Source organism: Moschus berezovskii, chromosome 11 (assembly GCF_049115385.1).
Source record: "Moschus berezovskii isolate FMDL1 chromosome 11, NW_MosBer_1.0, whole genome shotgun sequence".
Taxonomy (NCBI): Eukaryota; Metazoa; Chordata; class Mammalia; order Artiodactyla; family Moschidae; genus Moschus; species Moschus berezovskii.
Window position 1 is genome coordinate 39,217,888 of NC_142470.1, and position 18,612 is coordinate 39,236,499.

Here is an 18,612-nt window from a genome sequence, read left to right on the forward strand (position 1 = left end):
CAAAGGGCAGTTGCTCTCAGCCTTGGTCATACTGCACCTCCTCTAAAAAGAATGGAAAGGTTAACAGATCCGGCCTTTTCAGGAGACTCCTTTAAATGTACTTTTCCAATCCTATAGAGCAGATTCATGTTTAGAGATCAAATAGGTCTGGTCTTGTTTTGAAGAACTGGAGACTAGTTCTCCCATCAGACTTAATGTTATAGTATTTTTGTGACTATGTACATTTTTTAAAAGTTGTCACAAACTTCAGGTATGATTTTCCTATTATTCACTGTGAAAGTCATAGAATATGCTCGGAGCTGGCAGATTTACAGTTGATCTGACCAAGAACTCGCTTTTTAACATAAATAGTTTATATAGGCTAGGAATGCACTTCCAGCCTCTCCAACTCTGGACATGGGCACCCCTACTTGGTACCTTCCAGCTCTCAAAATGTCATCTAATTCTGCAGGCATCCAAGACACCCCACGTTCTATAGGTCACTGCTTTTTGAAGGTCTGTGCTTACAATGTGATTTGACTGCATTCCATTAAAATTTCCCCAAAACACTAGCTCCAGTCAATCTAGTGCTTATTTCCATTATTGATCCATATGGTGGCCAGAGTTGGTCATTGGCTTGACTAAATGTGTCAGTTGTTTCCTGAGATATGTTGCTTTCCCACAGAACTGCATCAGCACTTAATGGTTGTTTTTGGAGATGAGAAGCCATGCCTTAGTTTTGAGAACTAAAAACTTTGTCCAGCTGATACTGTGTTAGAAAGTGGTTCAAGGAGTTTGGAAGCGGTGGTTCCTACCGCTTTTCTTAGCAAATCTTATTTTGGAAAACTGCCCTTCCCTATTGCATTTTGAATTTCCTCCCAGATACCATCATCTGGGGATCACTATGACAGATCTAATAGCAGTATGCTTGCTTGAGAGGTCAGAGTTATGTCCCTCCACATATACTGCAAGGGAGAAGGTATTCCATTTATTTCCTGTTCCCTGATGAATGCTTTCCTATCACCATGTAGGTGCACATATTAAAGTTACAGTGCAAGGAAACATTTATCCTCTTCAAAAACTATTCAGAAAGTCATTTGGCACCACTACAGAGTTTAACTTAAAGACTCTCTAAATTGGAATTTACCAATACATTCACAGTTTTAGAAAGAGAAGGGGTTGGGCGGGGGGGGACTTTGTTTCCAAAAACAATACTTAAGGTCAAAACTGTTTAAAAAGAAGCACTAAAATAAAAAATAAGCACCGCTAAAAAAAGTTACAGGATTCAGAGAAACATAGTATTTTTGTACAATATCTCCTGTAATGTTCAGATCGCTCTTTACGTCTCTTTACAATGTAATGTCTCTAAGTAAGTGGTTTCCCAATAAATTGATTTTGATGCTGCTTCTGCTGTGTTCTGTGTGCTTAATTCAAGCAGAAACTTTAGCAGGGGAAAATTGTTAACAGATGTTTCTACTAGCTAATGGTTTGCAAAGAAGGGGAGAGGGTAATGTGGGGAGAGGATGATTGAATTACCTCTGTACAGAAGTTTTGAATCATGTATAGAATCCGAATCATGGTACCTGTAATTTCTTCCCCTGGTGGGTTGGGAAACCCATGATGACATGATACCTCTGCCCCCAGTCACCCTTTTCTCTGGATTCTTCTTGCTTAGTTACATATGCCTTTTTCCTGCCCTCTTGCTAACATGTGCCCAATGACATACTTCTAACCTGCTAATATTTTTGGAAGGTAAGCTCTCTTGCATTCTGATAATTGTCTGTTTGATTTTGAAAGCCAGAGCACCCTGAGGCACCTCTACCTAGATAGAAATCGATTAGCATATTAGAGTTTGCAAATACTTCTGTAATTACCTTTGCATTTTCCTCCTTTTGCTTAAAGAAACTTATGATGGATTCATTTAAGCAGAGGAGATCTTTGCTAACTTGGAAGACTGAAAACAAAATTCCAGGGCAACTCCAGCTGAAGGTGATTTGTTTAATGTGATATTATGTCTCCCCTTTGAAAAGTGCCTTCAGCATTCATATTTGGGGCACTCTTGTACTCTTGATGTCAGTCATCAAGTAATTGTGTATTTATCAAGCAGCCATGTTCTGCTGCTTTTTTTTGGAGGGGGGCGGTGCAGTTCTCAGTCACAGGCAGGGGGGAGCAGGTGACCACACGTCATATCTGAACTGAGTTTGTCCCCAGACAGTATCTCTGCATCAGCCAGAACTGTCACGGTAGATGTGGAGATGAGGGACTGGGGTTTTCATTCCATCCAGAGCCAGTCAGGTAGAGCAGGTGTCCGTGCCTGGCCCCACGCGTGCAGGAGCATTGTATAGTTAACGCTGAATGTCCGTGTGCCTAACACCTTCATCTCCTTTCCTCCACATTGTTCCTCGTGTTCCGAAATGTGAGACCGTGATTGGTTGTGTTCCAATTTGTGTGCCGTTTCCTTGCCTGACTTTTCTCGTTCTGTTTTTCCTTTTTCCATTTTCAACATCCATTATTTGGTCCCACAATGTTCCTGCCGCGGGTTGACCATTGAGTGTTCCGAGGAGCGTTGAACGGACCAGTGCATTAATTCTGCATTTTGTGCTTTTCCAGGTCTCCAGAGAGAGCCCATTCCCTCTCCTGTAATAACTGTAGAGCACTTTAAAGAATCGACGGCTGTTAAAGGCCTTCCCCTGTACTCGGACCCCTCCCGGGTACCTGGCACGAAAACTCAGAACAGTTTAGAATCTGACTACTTGGCCCGAGATGGCCCTTCCAGCAACAGCTCGTTCCACAGCAGCGAGGAGGAGGGGACCGACCTCGAGGGGGACATGCTGGACTGCAGTGGCTCTCGCCCTCTGCTCTTGGAGTCAGAAGAAGAGGATGAGAGCTGCAAGCCTCCGCAGGGGAAGCTAGGAGGAGCCACTCCCTTCACTCAGCCGGAGGTCACGCCCGCGCAGGCCAAGGCCTCGCAAGGTGGGAGGAAGAACCAGTTCGGAGCCCTCACTCAGCCTACCGCTGATGGACTCGGTGAGCCAGATGTGTTCGCCACTGCCCCCTTCCGGAGCTCAAGGATTCCCGCTGATGACATGGACATTTTTGCCAAAGCCCCCTTTGTCTCCAAGGGCAGCGTGGCCCCTTCCCAGCCAGAGGAGACGGATGTGTTCTTGAGAGCTCCCTTTACCAAGAAGAAAGGCATGGAGGAGTCAACAGTTACCCAGAGCCCCGCCCAGGAGCAGCCCGGTCTCCTCAGGCAGACCGATGACATCCCTCTGCTCCCGGGCCTCGATCGAGCCGTGTACCCGTCCGCCCGAGCTCAGTATTCCATGGCTGGCTTTGCCCAGCCGTCTAACCTCCCCTCCCATCCTGTACAAGCCGCAGACCATCTTGACAGCATCTCTTCCAGGGGTGCCTCCCTGGATTCTGGGGCCCATCCTAATGACAGAAACAAAGGACCTCAGCCCCAGAAAGAAGCTGTCTCAGGCCCCGTGGCAGGCAAACCATTCCGCCCCCAGTCTTTATCCAAATATTCCCGTCACTATAGCCCAGAAGATGAGCCGAATCCAGAAGCCCAGCCCATCGCTGCCTACAAAATTGTTTCGCAAACCAATAAGCAGTCGATAGCTGGCTCCGTTTCCATCACATCCCTTTCCTCCAGGACTACGGAGCTGCCAGCTGCTGATCCTTTTGCTTTAGCACCCTTTCCTTCGAAATCAGGCAAACAGAAACCTTAGGAGCCATGCCTGAGCCTCAGGCCTCTGTCTCTACCCTACCCTCAATACCCACCAAGTCACTCCCAACTGAGCCTTCCTAAGAAGATTTATATCAATTATTCTCTTTCAGTTCCATGAGTCAGAGCAGAACTTCTTGAGTCAACAAACTCTGTTGAGGTGATACTTAGTTGAAATTCTTTTAAGTTATGCTCATTGCTTTTGTTTATATTGATTTCTGGACTTTAAGTGAGCGTGTCCATCTTCACCTCCACCCAGAATTCTGCTTTCTGTTATTTGCCTTGAAACTGTTTTAATCTCAAACTACTTCTCAGTAAATCCAGAAATAACTTCCCAAAGGGGCCATGCTATTGCTACTTTGATTCCTGTAGTTCCTGTTCTGAGTCATGTCTAATGAGGAATTAAGATGAGTTCCTCCCAGACTTGGTTTCATACTCTTGAAAAGGGTACATTTCAGGAAAGAAACACAAAGATAAAAATTCTGCCCATCAAAAGGAAGTATGATCCTGAAGATGCTAATCATTCCTCTAAAACCAGCAACTCTAGAAGGTTTCTCTGGATCTGAGTCTATAGGCCACCCTGGTCCTCATGCGTGAGTGTTGGTGGGTGTGTAACGTGTGTTAGATCTTTTCCTTTGTAGAAATGCAAACAGATGAGAGTTCTGTGCTGGTGTGTGATAGTGTTGAGCCTTCTCCCACATGCACACTTTAAAAATTCATGTGAGTGCACAGCTGTGTGTGTACACATCTGTTAGCACAGGAAACGTTCTTCCTTTAGGTAAATCCTGTCCCACCTTGCGTACCTCCACAATCACGCATTTGCTGGTATTTGTTCTCCTAACCTAACTTACTTGAACCCTGTTTTTATTGTATTCTTTTCTCATGGCAAAATTTAATTTATTGGAATGAGTAGGAAAATCCTGCTGGAATGGAATTTTCTAAATAGATTGTTTTTTCCTTTAGAATTTGCTATTAACAAATTGCATTAACAAAGTCTTAAAAAATTAACTATCCTCATATAGTTTCCCCTGAGAACAATAGAAAAGAACACCTGTTACAGTTCCAACCAATGGATTTGGGGTCTGAGTAATTTTCAGAAGCACTCAAGTAATTTTAAAAATCTTAGGTCTGAGCACTCCTTGCTATCATTACGAAATTAATTGATCATGAGACGAGGCTACAAACTAGATTTGCTTTTTGTTTTTCCACATCCTTGTCACCTTCATCTGCCCCTTGAGGAAGTAGAAACCTGAGACAGGTAAATAAGTTTGGGAGAATGGAAAAGAGCTGAACCAGTCAGCCATGAGAACCTTTCCATTCTTTGTCCCCTTGGATGGTGAAGCAGGTCAGATAGGTGCTTGACTTGTGTTTTTGAAATGTCTTCTGTTTCTGGAATGGTCTGAGTTATTCTTGATTGTTCTCATGCCCTTTGTTATTAGTGCCTTAAGTTGAAACTTAAATCTCAGTGGGAAGATTTCTGCTGAAGAAGTTCATGTTTCAACTTGAAAGTTTCCTGTGATTCATAGTAAATGTTCATGATTTCTTCATTATCTGGAGAAGTTAGAAGAGTTGCTCACCAAACAAGATTAATGACTTAAGAATTATGGGAAATTCATCTGAGAATCAAGCCTGAATGCCAGACTCGATTGCCATTGACTAAATGTTGTATTTGTAAATTTGAAATTCTGACATCTTGACAGTAAAATATAAACAGATACTTCTTAAGACTTTTTCTAGTTTAGTCTCCACCTATTTCAGCTGTCCAGGTTAAAAGATAGTTGGCACTGGATCAGGGCTCCTAGCAGTGTTTTTCCAGCTGAGGCTTCAGCAGTGCCGGCCCTTCACTTTTGAGGATGCTAAATGTTCACTGGGCTTTTCTCCCAATGATCATTTCTGAATTTTCTGTGTAACAGTGGATGTTGAATCATCTTTCCAATTGATTGATTTTGGCTAACGAGTATGAAAAGTTGCACCCCAAATTCTTACCTTGGTCATTATCAGTTAAAGCCTGCACGAGCAGGAGTGACAGTTCAGTTCGGTTGCTCAGTTATGTCCAACTCTTTGTAATCCCATGGACTGCAACACACCAGGCCTCCCTGTCCATCACGAACTCCTGGAGTTTACTCAAACTCATGTGCATTGAGTCGGTGATGCCATCTAACCATCTCATCCTCTGTCATCCCCTTCTCCTCCCACCTTCAATCTTTCCAGGCATCAGGGTCTTTTCAGATGAGTCAGTTCTTCACATCAGGTGGCCAAAGTTCTGGAGTTTCAGTTTCTACATCAGTCCTTCCAATGAATACTCAGGACTGATCTCCTTTAGAATGGACTGGTTGGATCTCCTTGCGGTACAAGGGACTCTCAAGAGTCTTCTCCAATACCACATTCAAAAGCATCAATTCTTCGGTGCTCAGCTTTCTTACAGTCCAACTCTCATCCATACGTGACTACTGGAAAAACCATAGCTTTGACTAGACAGACCTTTGTTGACAAAGTAATGTCTTTGCTTTTTAATACACTGTCTAGGCTGGTCATAACTTTTCTTCCAAGGAGCAAGCGTCTTAACTCCTGGAGTTAGTGATGGACAGGGAGGCCTGGCGTGCTGTGATTCATGGGGTCACAAAGAGTTGGACACGACTGAGCGACTGAACTGAACTGAGTCACTATCTGCAGTGATTTTGGAGCCCAAAAAAATAAAGTCTCTCACTGTTTCCATTGTTTCTTCATCTATTTGCCATGAAGTGATGGAGCCAAATGCCATGATCTTAGTTTTCTGAGTGTTGAATTTTAAGCCATCTTTTTCATCTTCTCTTTCACTTTCATCAAGAGGCTCTTTAATTCTTCTTCGCTTTCTGCCATAAGGGTGGTGTCATCTGCATATCTGAAGTTATTGATATTTCTTCCAGCAATCTTAATTCCAGCTTGTGCTTCATCCAGTCCAGCATTTCTCATGACGTACTCTGAATATAAGTTAAATAAGCAGGGTGACAATATACACCCTTGACGTACTCCTTTCCCAATTTGGAACCAGTCTGTTGTTGCCTGTCCAGCTCTAACTGTTGCTTCTTGGCCTGCATACAGATTTCTCAGGAGGTAGGTCAGGTGGTCTGGTATTCTTATCTCTTTCAGAATTTTCCACAGTTTATTATGATCCACATACTCAAAGGCTTTGGTATAGTCAATAAAGCAGAAGTAGATGTTTTTCCGGAACTCTCTCACTTTTTCAGTGATCCAATGGATGTTGGCAATTTGATCTCTGATTCCTCTGCCTTTTCTAAAACCAGCTTGAATATCTGGAAGTTCACGGTTCACGTACTGTTGAAGCCTCAACAGTAGAAGAATTTGGAGCATTACTTTGCTAGTGTGTGAGATGAGTGCCATTGTGGGGTAGTTTGAGCATTCTTTGGCATTGTCTTTCTTTGAGATTAGAATGAAAACTGACCGTTTCCAGTCCTCTGGCCACTGCTGAGTTTTCCAAATTTGTTGGCATACTGAGTATAGCACTTTCACAGCACCATCTTTTAGAATTTGAAATAGCTCAACTGAAATTCCATCACCTCCACTAGATTTGTTCAGAGTGATGCTTCCTAAGGCCCACTTGACTTCGTATTCCAGGATGTCTGACTTTAGGTGAGTGATCACACCATTGTGATTATCTCGGTCATGAAGATCTTTTTTGGGTAGTTCTTCTGTGTATTCTTGCCACCTCTTCTTAATATCTTCTGCTTCTGTTAGGTCCATACCATTTCTGTCCTTTATAGAGCCCATCTTTGCATGAAATGTTCCCTTGGTATCTCTAATTTTCTTGAAGAGATCTCGTCTTTCCCATTCTATTGTTTTCCTCTATTTCTTTGCATTGATCACTGAGGAAGGCTTTCTTATCTCTCCTTGCTATTCTGTGGAACTCTGCATTCAAATGGGTATATCTTTCCTTTTCTCCTTTGCCTTTCGCTTCTCTTCTTTTCTCAGCTATTTGTAAGCCCTCCTCAGACAACTATTTTGCCTTTTTGCATTTCTTTATCTTGGGGATGATTTTGATCCCTGTCTCCTGTTCAATGTCATGAACCTCCATCCATTGTTCTTCAGGCATTCAATCAGATCTAATCCTTTGAATCTATTTCTCATTTCCACTGTATAATTATAAGGGATTTGATTTAGGTCATACCTGAATGGTCTAGTGGTTTTTCCTACTTTCTTCAAGTCCAAATTTGGCAATAAGGGGTTCATCTTAGCCACAGTCAGCTCTGGGTCTTGTTTTTGCTGATTGTATAGAGCTTCTCCATCTTTGGCTGCAAAGGATATAATCTATCTGATTTTGGTATTGACTGGTGATGTCCGTGAGTAGAGTCTTCTCTTGTGTTGTTGGAAGAGTGTGTTTGCTATGACCAGTGTGTTCTCTTGGCAAAATTCTATTAGCTTTGCCCTGCTTCATTCTGTACTCCAAGGCCAAATTTGCCTGTTACTCCAGGTATTTCTTGACTTCCTACTTTTGCATTCCAGTCCCCTATAATGAAAAGGACATCTTTTCTGGGTGTTAGTCCTAGAAGGTCTTGTAGGTCTTCATAGAACTGTTCAACTTCAGCTTCTTCAGCATTACTGGTCGGGGCCTAGACTTGGATTACCCTGATATTGAATGGTTTGCCTTGGAAACAAACAGAGATCATTCTGTTATTTTTGAGATTGCATCCAAGTATTGCATTTTGGACTCTTGTTTACTGTGATGGCTACTCCATTTCTTCTAAGGGATTCTTGCCCACAGTAGTAGATGCAATGGTCATCTGAGTTAAATTCACCCATTCCAGTCCATTTTAGTTCGCTGATGTCAGTGTTCACTCTTGCCATCTCCTGTTTGACTGCTTCCAATTTGCCTTGATTCATGGACCTAACATTCCAGGTTCCTATGCAATATTGCTCTTTATAGCATCAGACTTTATTTTCACCACCAGTCACATCCACAACTGAGTGTTGTTTTTGCTTTGGCGCCACCTCTTCATTCTTTCTGGAGTTATTTCTCCACTGATCTCCAGTAGCATATTGGGCACCTACTGACCTGGGAGTTCATCCTTCAGCGTCCTGTCTTTTTGCCTTTTCATACTGTTCAGGAGCGAAAACGATGGGAATATTCAAGGAAGGTTCATCCTAGAAACTCTTAAAGTAGAAAGTCATTCTAATTCACCCTTTCAAACTACTCAGGATTACCTCTGTAACAGCCCTATGAAATGACTTTCCTTTGGTTTTTTGATCAATCCCTCCTGATCATTTTTGTTCTCAAGATGAAATCAATAAAATTATGGTGATCTTACTACATAATTGAATCATTTGTCAGTTCAGTTCAGTTCAGTTCAGTCGCTCAGTCGTGTCCGACTCTCCGCGACCCCATGAATCACAGCACGCCAGGCCTCCCTGTCCATCACCAACTCCCGGAGTTCACTCAAACTCATGTCCACAGAGTCGGTGATGCCATCCAGCCATCTCATTCTCCGTCGTCCCCTTCTCCTCCCGCCCCCAACCTTTCCCAGCATCAGAGTCTTTTCCAGTGAGTCAAGCTGAGCTTGTAATCCTTTTTTATTCTTTTATTCTTGCTAGAGACCTATGCTGGGTGGAGACTCTGTCAATACCTTTTTTGAACAAGAAATGAATATAGACACATGCAAATTACTTTTGTGTCCTTAATGATTCATGACAATTTTTAGATTATTGGATTACATTATTTGTGAATAACTAGTGGATTCCATGCTGATCATCTTTGGATCATATAGGGTAAATGCATCATTTAGAGATACAGTGTTTTTGGGACTTCCCTGGTGGTCTCATGGTTGAGACTCTGCTCCCAATGCAAGGGGGTACAGGTTCCACCCCTGGATGGAGAGCTAAGCTCCTGCATGCCACACAGTGAGGGCAAAAATATAATAAATTTTTAAAAATAAAGATAAAAGATTTTTGAAGAGGCCATCCTGAATCTGGAAATCTGGGAAATTTAGCTTTAAGAAATCAGGAGTACTTGGGGTGCTTTGAATTAATCTGCAAATGCATGTTTCCAACAGCTACAGCAAGCTAACATTAAAGAGAAAAAGAAAACATACAGTCAACAAAATACTACAGTCATTGTTTTAGTTTGTTTACTGTGTTGTATGCATTACACATATGATACAGAATGCAGGAACCTGTGACCTTTCATTTCAGTGGAGTGCAGTGAGCCACAATATGTTTAGACATAAAACATTGACCCACAACATGCACTGATGAACTCTTAAAGAATCCACATGACTCAACTAACACACACTATTGAATTAATGAAGTTATCTTACATGTGGTGAAAAATGTTTAGCATATCTGTTTCTTAGGCCCACACTTGCGTGTGTGCTTAGTCACTCAGGCATGTCCAACTCTTTGCGACCCCTGATGATAGCCCACCAGGCTCCTCTGTCTATGAGATTCTGCAGGCAAGAATACTGGAATAGGTTGCCATTTCTTTTTCCAGGGGATCTTCCTGACCCAGGGATTGAACCCATGTCTCTTCCATCTCCTGCATTACAGGTGAATTCTTTACTAGCTGAGCCACCAGGCTCACCCTGAGAGCCCTTTACCTTCAAATCCTTATTAGATTGGAAAATGAAAAAATGAACAAAATTTGATGCTAAAGCAGGTACTGGGCAGGATTCAATGATATCTTGGTCACAAATTCTTTTTCATTTTGGGCTCACTCATTGTTGAGTTGAAAATTTCGTATGTGTGGACTGGTGAGTACATATTTACACCTCCATGTTAGGTCTGCGTGTAACCAGGCAACCGAAATTTATTTCTGAACTTTTAAGCAAAATACCAATATCTTATTGACCCATTATTTAGTAAGTTTTAGAATACATATACATCAGTGTTTTCAACTACTTGGTGGACATTTCACTGACTCCTAAAGTATCAGATTTCAGTTTCTTTAAGATAGATGTAATCACCAGAGTGATCTGGCAATAGTAATTCACTCGTGCTATATTTGTTTCCATAATGAAAAGTCGCCAAAACGTAGGTTGTATAATATATATGCATTGTATCAAATAGAAAATTTTATTATAGGAAACCAGAGAAGAATGAGATCTAACTCATTGTCTAGCAGGAAGGATACTACTTAAACTGGAGCTCCTTGGGTCCCTTTAATAAGGAAAAAATGTTATTCTCTGCTGTGTCTTTGGATTTGAAATTGGAGAACACAGGCCAGTCAGCTTTGGAATGGCTGTGGGTCACACAGATGCAGTTTTATATGAACCCAGATTATTCTGATGAAAGGTACATAGAGTCACTGAAAAGACCTTCTAAGGAGATAGGGGCACCTTCTAGATGCCCACAGCCATTCCTAAGTTCTGAACCTCCAATCCTGCCTTCTGGAGTAAACATGAAGATTTTAAATAGAATCATGTAATTTAAATTCTTAGCGTTTCTAAATGACTGTCAACTATCTGTTGATTGGTTGGTTTTAACCAGCAGAACACTTGCAAACTTGTGAAGTTCACTTAACAGAAAATTTCAAAATGCTTGAAAATAAAAAGTAGTATCTAGTTGGGAATTGTTTTTGTGTTCTTTCATTGTAAGATAAATTTGCTAGGTTATTGAAAACAGCTGCTCACCTTTGACGTGGGAATTCACACTGACAGTGTCTCAATTGCCAGGATGCCTCCTGCTGTCTGACTTATGGTCCTGCTAGCCTCATTTGCACCTTGACCTTTATTAGGAATCAGGCCTCCTACATGTGATGCCCAAGATCCCATCCTTAAACTGACAGACCCAGGTCTTTTCTGATTTTTCTCTACTGCTGCAAGTCTCTGTGGCTTACCTTGCTTGCTCATTTCCTCATTTGACATTCCCCTATTATAACCATACCAATAAGTGGGGAATGAAAGAGAAGACTGAAGGATCATGTTGATTTTTATTTACCTTCCTTTTTACTCTTAAACAGTTTCTTCTTAAGTTTCAGCCTAGCCTGTGATAATATCACACTAGAATAATTCTAAATAAAAATGAAATGGTTCACCCTCCCCATATCTTATGGACTAGAAGGAAGGTTGGCAGAAGCCCAGCCTTACTCTTCAGAGGTGCAACTCAAAAGCCCCATGCTCTCCTAGGACGCAGGGGCAAGTTTATGCATGAAGGGACTCTAGAACAACTTGTAAATGGTAATTTGTAATTCCATAAGAAATTTAGTCTGAGCTACTTCTCAGCAATCTCAATATGAGTGACAGTATCTTGACTTTATAGTAGCAATGTTTTGTTCCTGAAATCAAGTCAATGTTATTTATATGGAGTTAGAACCGTATATACATGTTAGCGGGATCTGTGTTATTCCTTTTGGTAAGGAATTGCAGAAATGTTTTTTTCCCCAGTATCAGTTGAAGTGAGACTTTGGGAGTGAGAGAAGACAATATCACCTTTCCTTTCTGAAATGGCAAATCAGTTATCCTCTGAGTCTACCAAAGACTCCTGTTTGAGGGGTGTGTGTGGAGAGTGTGCATGAGTGTATCCTCATGCTTCCTGCCATGGTGTTAAAGACCTCCTGATGAAGGCATCCAAAGAATATCAAGAGGTGACAGTAGGTGTTTGAAATGAGTAAATTCAGTGCTGTTTACCTACAACTTTCTGAGCTAGAACTGGAGTTGTTCTAGATGAAGGGGAGAGAAAGCAACCACTGCTTTAGAATCATTTCCACAGTAAGCATGCTTTTCTCATCCACAAGGATGAAACTCAATAGCGTTTGATCTAAACACTTTGTTCATGTGTGGTATTGGGAGGGCAGTAGTGACTAGAACACTTCGAGGCCTGTAAAATGTGACTTTCAAATTCAGAGGGAACATTTAACGTCATTTGTTAGGAGACAGAGACGAAATACAGGCCAAGGACCATGCTCATTCCGGGAAGAAGAGGTGAACTCCCTTTACTGACTATATTTTGAGTTGACTGAATGAGGAGGTCAATCCAACTGTGAGAATATTGAGGTCATTGGACCTCAGAAAACAGTATGTGCATGCAATCTCAAGGACTAAAGATGGGAAAGGGAAAGAGACATTTATAGAGTCAATCTTAACAGTTTTTGCAATACCTCTTTTTTGCAGACTCTTGGATTTATGTTATTGCACCCTTTGTGTGGTCTGTCTTATGTATCTGCTAGTTTTTATGGATAATTGTTTAAGTTGTAAACTTCTGTACACTTTATTAAAATGAACCTAATTAAAATAAATGATTTACACTTTGCATTATTCCTTAAGTCAAATCTTCCTAGGACTGAAGGGCTCCATATGTGCCTTTCACTTAATACCAAGCTTTATTCTACATTTTTAAGTTTCAAAGAACAGCTTTTGGTTGGTTGGTTGGTGAATTGGTTTCCAATGCTGGCAGTTATTTCCTGAGACCCACTTTTCATCTGGATATTTGTGGAGACATAAATGAAATAAGATAATGGAGCCTAAGGACTGAGCTGAGAAAATCACAGAGCTCCCTAATATGTAAACTTTCCTGTGAACTAAAATGTGTTACCTGAATGTGACCTGCATCAACAAGCAGGCTTCAAAAAAAATCTCTAAAGAGAGACCATAAGAAACTAAAGAGAGAAATCTTGGGTGAAAATGGATTATACCTAAGAAATTTAAAATTCATGCTGTGAGGAAAACCTGCCTCCTCTTTCCTTTCCAAATCTGAGAAAATAACACAGCTTTGATGAGCCTGACACCCACGAGAATTGGTAGTGGGCTGAGTTCACAGGTATGGTGTTCAAAGAAAATTCAGGGATCCAAAGAACTCTGGTATAAGATGCATGAGTAAAACCAGAGTTCACCTACTTTTTCTGAACATTTATTTTAAGATCTGATTCATTTATCTTTAAATATACCAATTCCACAATGTTAAGTTCTTATGGTTTTTTCCAATTTCAAGTTAGCCAAAAGCACAGTCTTCCTTTCCTGTGCCTCAGACTGCTGTGGGGGAAACCCTTTTAGATGCATCACTCCCACTAAGATGCAGGAGTCAGAGCCTTCTGCAGAAGTGGATGGAACTTACCTGTGGTGAGTCTTCTCTGCCTTAATTGTAGCCAGAGCCAGAGTTAGAAGCTCCAGTTCCCGCAGGGAGATCTCTGATTGCATTCATTCACCCTTTAATGACTCACTTTTGCCAGCCCTGAGATGGGTTGGTAAGAGACCAGCCAGGAAGGAAGTGCCCTTATATTGTGCCCTAATCAAGACCCAAGGGGCAGGAGCCAGAGTAAGATCCAGGAGAAAGCCATGAGCAGATGGTTTAGACCTGTTTCTCTGGATTTGAAGGCAAAGATCTTTCCCCTTATGATTCTTTCCTTACACTGAATTATGTCACCTTTCATGGAAGGAAACCAAGTACTTCTTCAACCTGCTTTTATGTAGCTTATCCCAGAGGCCCAAAAGGACTCCAAGTATTCCCTTCAGAAGGCAGCCTAGTTTTCTAGGGCTGAGATTTGGGGCCAGTACCCTCGCTGCATGTGGAATTCTTAAAGTCAGATATTGTGAAATTAGTAGTTTTATACAAGGACCAGATCTCCCATACCGCATCCTGTTTTTGAGCAGTACTTATTGGCCCCAAGGACATATTTTATTTTTTACTCTTTAATGAAACCTTACATTATCTGGGAGGAACTGATCACAATTTTTTCTTAACTAAAAATTAAATATAAACTGTCAGCCTTTTTTCAGTTTGTAGTGAATATCATTCAGTTTAAGTAAATTCAAAGCAGCTAAAACTACACATAAATTGATGAAAGCATGACATCATGGCAATTTAAATCAAAATTTTGATTTGGGAAGTTGGAATTTACTAGATATAGTGGCCACAGAAGAACTCAGTAGCAGAAACTTGGCAGAATTTGAAAGGAACCAAAAATTGACTAATAAATTTTCATTGTAAAATGCTTATAGAAAAGACCGGATCCCAATAAACAGAATTACAATAAAATGGAAATACAGTGCATAGGAAATTGATCCAAGAATTGAGCTGACTTAATGGAGTTGCTTTATAGAATTTCTTGATGAAAATTCATCAATATTAGCCCAATTAAAATATCTTTATTCAAAAACATTGGATAAGGGCCTCCCCTGGTTTTCCAGTGGTTAAGAATCCACCTGCCAATGCAGGGAACACAATTTCGATCCCTGGTCCAGGAGAATCCCACATGCCACGGAGCAACTAAACCCGTGGGCCACAACCATTGAGCCTGTGCTCTAGAGCCGGTGAGCCGCAACTTCTGAGCCCACGTGCCACAACTACTGAAGCCCATGCGCCTAGAGACCATGCTCTGCAACAAGAGAAGCCACTGAAATGAGAAGCACGTGCACCGCAGCTGGAGAGTAGCCCCTGCCAGAGGCAACTAGGGAAAGCCCGTGCAGCAGCAAAGACTAGCGTACCCATAAACAAAGAAATCTCTTAAAAAGCAGAAGAGGAAACCACTACAGAGCTTCAAGATGTCCTGGGCCTACATAGGGGCTATCAAAGTGAAGTTGTCCAGATAGTCACTAGCTGTATGGATCAAGAGAGAAGTCTAGACTCCTGACAGAGGGAAATCATCGGTGAGTGGTATTTGAATGTCTGGATGTAGATGAGATCAATGAAGGAAGATGTAGAGTAAGGAGAAGAGTGCTTCTAACATCCTTTGGAAATATCTACATTTAAAGCATAAATGGAAAAAAAAAAATTCCATGAGAGAAACCGGGCCACAAATATAAGCAGAAAAACAGAAGGTGACACCAAGGTTATAGGAGGAAAAAATTTCAAGGATAAGCAGCTGTGTGAAATGCCAGAGAGACGTAATGACAAAAATGCTTGTTGGATTTGTTGGGTAGGAGGCCATTGATCCTAGCAAGAGCAATTCTTGTAAAGTGGTGGGGACTGATTGCAGTGGGTTAAGGAGTAAGCAGGGTGTAAAGAACAAAAGATACATTTTAAAGAACGGGGGGTTTCATTTTATACAAGGACCTTCAATGATCCACAATTGAAGGACACAGTACAGCTGTATTAATCCTTCCCCCATAAAACATACCTAATCCCCAGTCTTTTTTTATATTATATTTTTTTCTTAAAAGACTTATCTCTGTTAACTTAATAGCTTTCTCCATATCTTATTATATCTAACTTGCATTCCAATATCATTGATATGGATGTGTTTTTTTCCTCCAGTTCTCATATCAGTAATATCATCAAACAAGTATTAGATGACATTTTTAGGGTAGAAAAGGAGAATTACACTAGAGTCCCTTATACTGCAAGGAGATCCAACCAGTCCATTCTAGAGGAGATCAATCCTGGGTGTTCATTGGAAGGACTGATGCTAAAGCTGAAACTGCAATACTTTGGCCACCTCATGCGACGAGTTGACTCACTGGAAAAGACTCTGATGCTGGGAAAGGTTGGGGGCGGGAGGAGAAGGGGACGACGGAGAATGAGATGGCTGGATGGCATCACCGACTCTGTGGACATGAGTTTGAGTGTACTCCGGGAGTTGGTGATGGACAGGGAGGCCTGGCGTGCTGTGATTCATGGGGTCGCGGAGAGTTGGACACGACTGAGCGACTGAACTGAACTGAACTGAACCAGTGAATTAAAAAAAAAAACACCAATAGTCACTGTGGTAGGCTAAATAATACCTCCCCACTCCCCCCAAATGTCCATGTTCTAATCCCCAGAAATTGTGAATGATAACCTTACATGGCAAAAGGGATTAAGTATATGGGATAAAGTTAAGGATCTCAAAATGGGGAGATTATCCTGGATTATGCAGGTGGTCCCAACATAATCAGAGGATGCTTTAATAGAGATGAGGGAGAAGTTAGAGAAGAAGGTGATGTGATGACAGAAACAAGGATTGAAGTGATGCTTTGAAAATAGAGGAAGCCAAAGAATAGAGGTAGCCTCTAGATGGTATAAAAAAAAAAGATGGAAATAGATTCTTCTCTCAGAGCCTCTTGAAGGAACCAGCCCTCCTGACAACTTGACTTTCTGTTGTTGTTCAGTTGCTCAGTTGTGGCCAACTCTTTGTGACCCCATGGACCGCAGCCAGGCTTCCCTGTCCTTCACCATCTCCCAGAGATTGCTCAAACTTATGTCCATTAAGTTGGTGATGCCATCCAACCCTCTCATCCTCTGTTGTCTTTCTCCTCCTGCCTTCAATCTTTTCCAGCATCAGGGCCTTTTCTAAGGAGTCGGCTCTTTGCATCAGGTGGCCCAAGTATTGACTTTGGCCCAATGAAAATGACTGGAAATGTCTGATTCCCCAGACTGTAAGAGAAAAGTTTGCTGTCTTAAGCCACTAAAGTTCGTAATAATTTGTAACAGCAGAAATGGGAAACCAATTCAGACACTAAAATTATTCTCCAAAATTCTAAGAGAAGTTAACAATTGTTCCTTACTAGTTCCTATAATAGTGGCAAAAGACAATGGACACCTGGTGCTGAGGGATGGTGGTGAAGAACATGGGTTAAGACTGCTTAGGCTGGAACTTCCCTGACAGTCCAGGGGCTAAGACCCCACCTTCCAATGCAGGGAGCGCAGGTTCCATCCCTGTTCAGGGTGTGGAACTGAGATCCCACATGCTGTGAGGTCTGGCCAAAAAAAAAAAAAGACTGCTTAGGTTTGCATCTGGTCCTATTACTTCATGGCAAGTAGAAGGGAAAAAAGTGGAAGAAATGACAGGTTTTATTTGAGGGGCTCCAAAATGACTGCGGACAGTGACTGCAGCCATGAAATTAAAAGACACTTGCTCCTTGGAAGGAAAATTATGACAAACATAGGCACCGTATTAAAAAGCAGAGACATCACTTTGCCAACAAACGTCCATATTGTCAAAGCTATGATTTTTCCAATAGTCATGAGAGTTGGACCATATAGAAGGCTGAATGCCAAAGAATGGATGGTTTTGAATTGTGATGCAGAGAAGACTCTTGAGAGTCCCTTTGGACTGCAAGGAAATCAAACCAATTCCAAAGGAAATCAACCTTGAATATTCACTGGAAGGACTGAAGCTGAAGCTCCAATACTTTGGCCACTTGATGCAAAGAGCCGACTCATTGGAAAAGATGCTGATGCTGGGAAAGATTGAAGGCAAAAGGAAAGGGGGTGGCAGAGGAAGAGATGGTTAGAGACCATCACCAAGTCAATGGACATGAATTTGAGCAAACTCCAGGAAAGAAAACACCAAAGCAAACATTTTCAGAAAACATATCTCACAAAAGGAGATAGTGGAGGACAGAGGAGCCTGGAGTGCTGCAGTCCATGTTGCAAAAAATTGGACATGACTGTGCAACTGAACAACTCTGTCCATCACTTTCTAGTTGTATGATCTTGAAACATTACTGAGCTTCTAAAGGGCTCAGTCTCTTCATCTGTAAAATGGTGACATTAAATGTCCATGATCTAGATCATTATGAGGTGTGCTTAGAAAATTGGTCCACTCTAAGTGCTCAATCAATGTTAGCGATTTGTTAGATTCACCAGCTGTAATGGCACCATCATGTGGTGATATCACAATTCCCTCAGCCTACCAGCTTTGAAATTGTGTTTTACCTAACAATCTTTAATATTGGCGTTTATTTCAGATTTTGTACACAAAACATAGTTGGTTAACAATATTGTGTGTTTCAGGTATACAGCAAAGTGATTCAGTTATACGTATACATGTATATATTCTTTTTCAAATTCATTTCCCATTTAGGTTATTACAGAGAAAAATATTTTTATTCATGTACTTATATGGGCATTAACAGAAAAATACAACTCAAGGAAGTGGTTAGAATTTGGAGCTTATACATTGTCTTAATAAAGTGTTGTTGCAAATAATCAATAAACAATCTAAATAAGAATAGAAGAGAGTTTTATTCAAGCCAAACTAAAAATTATCGCTTCAGAAACCA

At 41.3% G+C, this 18,612-nt stretch overlaps 1 protein-coding gene across 9 annotated transcripts in view; it reads left to right on the forward strand.

Annotated features, from left to right (window-relative positions):
- Positions 1–12,929, forward strand: part of AAK1 (AP2 associated kinase 1) — a 174,691-nt gene extending 161,762 nt beyond the window's left edge. For all 9 annotated transcript variants that reach the window (XM_055400384.2, XM_055400387.2, XM_055400388.2 and 6 more), the window contains one exon: positions 2,590–12,929. In XM_055400384.2, coding sequence (XP_055256359.1) covers positions 2,590–3,710 — 1,121 coding nt within the window. In that variant the 3' untranslated portion in view covers positions 3,711–12,929. The remainder of the gene's footprint in view (positions 1–2,589) is intronic.
- The last annotated feature ends 5,683 nt before the right edge of the window (positions 12,930–18,612 follow it).